Here is a 4,068-nt window from a genome sequence, read left to right as displayed (position 1 = left end):
GAGTCAAAACCCCAAGTTCCACTTTTCGCCATATTTACGAAAGTGCCACTGGGCACCCCCAGTGCACGCCGAGCATCCTTTTAAGCATCTTGTGTGCACGCTGAGCATCTTGTGCACGCTGACAACCCACTGAGCACCCTCATGGCTGTCTAACCAAAGCCAAAGTATTCCCAAGACATGGCATGGCCTTGAAATGCCCATGTCTTCCCTTGGACAACCGTCAAGGGGCTAACACAAAGAGTATTGAGAAAATTACAAACAACACAACAGCAACATGTAACAACACAACTGGACTTGAAGAAGATTAAAATTTGTCATCCCTTTCCTTAATAATCCCCGAAAAACCACCTTTCATTTTAGACGTCAAGTACGATATGAACATCGGCTCTACACCTTCCTCCATCGCCGGCACCACCCTAAACCGCCACAAAACACCAGCAACCACCATCTTCATCTGCAGGAAAGCCATCTCCTTCCCCAGATAAATCCTGGGTCCCGCTTGAAACACCGTGTACGTGTAAGCATCCCTCCCCACGAACCTCAATTTCTCGGTGACCGCTTCCTTCTCCAACCATCTCTCGGGGCAGAAGTCCTCCCAGTCTGACCCCCACAACCTCTCCAACCTCCCCATTGCATAAGGATGATAAGTAACCCTCATCCCTTTCTTCACAACCGTCCCATCCAGTAAGACGTCGTCGTCCATTGCTTCTTTGCTGTCGGCGGGGACCGGCGGGTACAGTCTCATGCTCTCACACAACGAAGCGTGTGTGTAAACCATGTCCTTCACTTCTTCGTAAATCGGCGAATCGGACTTCTCTTCGATCTCTCTGAGAATTTCCTCTTCAACCTCTGGGTTACTGTACAAAGGGTTTTTTTAGATTATAGGGTTTTTTTAGATTTTTTATCCTTTTATATTCTATTCTAATGAAATAAATCTATACTAGCCAAAGATTAGATATATATTTTAATCACGATTTTATATAATTGTTGTTTGATACAATTACACAAATTATAATTTTTTTCTTTCTTTTTTGGTGATTAGTCAATTCAATCGCAATTGTTGTTGTATATTTTTTATTTCTGTAGAAAGTGAAATATAAGGGCAAATTATTATTTTTTTCCTAATTGAGAAGGATTGGGACGTGGGGTTTAATCGCGAAAAAGTAAATGAATTAAGTAACTTTGTAAAAGTTATGTAGGGCCTTGGGTATGACACGTGGTTGGTTGTTATTGGGGGATATTTTTTTACACAAAAGGTATAAAACAACCATTGGAGCTAAAAATAAGTAGTACAAAATTTTTGTGTAAATCTATTCTGACACATCAGATTTACACAAAAATATATACACAACGGTTGGACATGCTAAGGTCAGATTTTTTTTAAATTTATTTTTGTAAATAGAGTGATAATGGATTTTCTTTCTTTCTTTTTTTCTTTCTTTTTTTAAAATAAAAAGAGGATTTAAAATTTAAATGTAAATTTGAGTAAAGATCCTGTGTTCTAAATAATGTCATTTCTTGTATACTAATGCATAATTAAATTTAAGGACAAGTCCTAAACTATAAAAAATTTATATTCAAATTACTCAAAGTCCATTAACCCAAAGGAAATTTTTTGAGATATATAAGAAGACGTGACCTTTAAGAATAATGGTAAAACATACTAATACTTTAAATTTAATTACTTATTCTTGTATAAAAAAATTAATTCAAAGTGGTAATCAGTGTTTATTTTTTTATTATCTAATGGATCGGCTGCAGATAACCTCCTTTAATATGCATATTGTGCGTATAACCCCCTCATGTTTGTTAACCACCCCTTTATCAAAAAATATGTGCGAATTAGTCCCTTTTGCTTCTTTTCCGATGAGTTACAAATATATTAAAATACCCCTCTCTCACACCGATCTATTTTTGTTTCACATTGACCCGTTCTCTCCTCCTGCACCATCTTCATCAACGGCAGACAAAACAGAGACCACCCCTGTTAACAGAGACCCATAAGTCAACTCCATAGGACTTTTCTGATTGTATAAACAGTGCTTGAACCAAATGAGTGAGTATGAGTACAATACTGTGCAATACTCATGACATAACTGAAGGAATATGAAATAGTGAAATTAAGAAATGCAATGTAAGATTTCAGAATTTCATATGAATACTAAAGTGTATTGCTATCATGTATTCTTCTTCACATGGTCGAGAAAAGCTTGTAGAAGTCGTAAGGGTCTAGGCTAGCACAAGCAGTTGTACCTTGAATCTGGTGAGGGCAATTACGGAATATCAGAGGACAATTTTGGATTTTTCTTATGTTTTAGAATTGTCATGTGCATGACACATGACCTACTAACCCCATTCTCTATCGAAAATCTGACAGGCGGTGGTTAGCTGCAACATTATAGGATCTAGTTTGGACTTATATGCACAAAATAAAAGGATGTAATATGCACTAAATTAAAATTAGGAGGGTGTTTTCTAGACTTTATCTTCTTAGAATTGATAACCACTGTTGCCGGGGACAATATTTGGGTTCAACCCACCAAATTCATCCAACCTGAACCTGACTACGTGGACCAATAAAAATAAAATTAAAATTAAATTAGGTATTACCCTTATTCGAGTCTGACCCGTTACTAAAACATTTTTAAAGGTACCAAAATATTCCTATCTTCTACCTCTTCATTCTCTCTCTAATCTGCACCCCCTTCTTCCTCCTCTGACCTGCAGCCGCAACTATGCTCAAAAGCCTAATCTTCATATATAGACACACACATACACACAGTTGTACGCACACAGGCAGGCATATATAGCACCGAGAGAAGAGAAGAAGAACCTAGAATTTGTTCATACCCTAATTTTCTCTGGGTTGAATTCAAAAACCCTATTTTTTTAATTCAGGCTTTATTCCATTCTCTGCAACATCAATAATTCCATCAAACACACTGAAGCCAATTTCGCACCCAAACACAACAAACACCAATTACCACCTCACCCACCAAACACAACCTCATCACCAATTATAAACAAGACCAAATTAATCAAAGATCGTACCCAAATCAACGTTCCTGTTCGCCCAAATCAGAGCTCACCTTCGCCCAAATTAGAGCTCCTCTGGCAATTACAAACCCAAACACAACCATATTACTAATTACCACCAATAACTCCATACCCATAACCGCCGCGGCGGATAGCACCCTGGGTCAGCGACTCCATTGGGCCGGTGACGTCAACGGCTTTGATACGATTTTCGGTATACTCGACAAAAAACTCTACCGACTCACCTTCCACAAGACCGAAAAAGCCCCCATCTCGGATCGAGGACCTGTAGACCACGAGATCGTCGTTGCCAACACTCGGAGCGATGAACCCAAAACCAGTCACATGATTGAATCGCTTCACAGTTTGTTCATCCCTCGCCCTTACGGTTCTTCCCTCTCTTTCGCCTTCCTTGGCCAACAGCCTTGGAAGGTTTCCTCCACAACACACTCAGATTCCACTGAATTAGACAAGCCACCAGTAGAGAGAGAATGAAGAAATAGAAGATAGGGATATTTTGGTCCCTGGTCAAACCCAAATAATTGTGTAATACCTAACTTAATTTTATTTTTATTTTTATTTTTAAACACGTGTCTTACATTGATTGGTCCACATAATCAAGTTGGATGAACTTCATCCAACCTAGATTGGACCCAAATATTGTCCGCTGGAAAGTGAGGCCTTATTTGATTATTTTGCTTGGAAAATCAAGTGAGCGAGCATAGCTACTACTAGCAGGAAGGAAGGAACCGACGACTGTCCACGGTTATGAAATGAAATTCCTGGAAAAACTTGGTATCGTCTCTACCCCTTCATTCCTCTACTCACCCTCAAAAGTAGTCATCTCTCACATCTTGGTATTACCCAAGTCAGTGTCGTTATCGACGTCGTCTTCTTCTGATGATGATGATGATGTCGAAACACAAGAACATATGAATAGTCTAACTCAAGAAGAGATCACAGAGATCAACCTCGTAATCCCTCGCCTGTGCTTGTCAAACCATCTCCCAGAAGCAATCCGCCTCGTCGATG

At 39.1% G+C, this 4,068-nt stretch overlaps 1 protein-coding gene across 1 annotated transcript; it reads right to left on the bottom strand.

Annotated features, from left to right (window-relative positions):
- Nucleotides 1-304: 304 nt before the first annotated feature.
- Nucleotides 305-3,673, bottom strand: LOC132282374 (cytochrome P450 94A1-like). The gene is made up of 4 exons (XM_059784035.1): nt 3,636-3,673; nt 3,153-3,460; nt 1,930-1,984; nt 305-857 (listed from the first exon to the last, which is right to left on the bottom strand). Exons 1-4 carry the CDS (start codon nt 3,671-3,673, stop codon nt 305-307), a joined length of 954 nt encoding a protein of 317 aa, XP_059640018.1.
- Between the last annotated feature and the right edge of the window lie 395 nt (nt 3,674-4,068).

Source organism: Cornus florida, unplaced genomic scaffold, assembly GCF_030987335.1.
Source record: "Cornus florida cultivar Cherokee Brave unplaced genomic scaffold, ASM3098733v1 CherokeeBrave_3.0.0_Hap2_Chr01, whole genome shotgun sequence".
Classification (NCBI taxonomy): Eukaryota; Viridiplantae; Streptophyta; class Magnoliopsida; order Cornales; family Cornaceae; genus Cornus; species Cornus florida.
The sequence above is the reverse complement of the archived record's forward strand: the minus strand, read 5'-3'. Positions and strand labels throughout refer to the sequence as shown.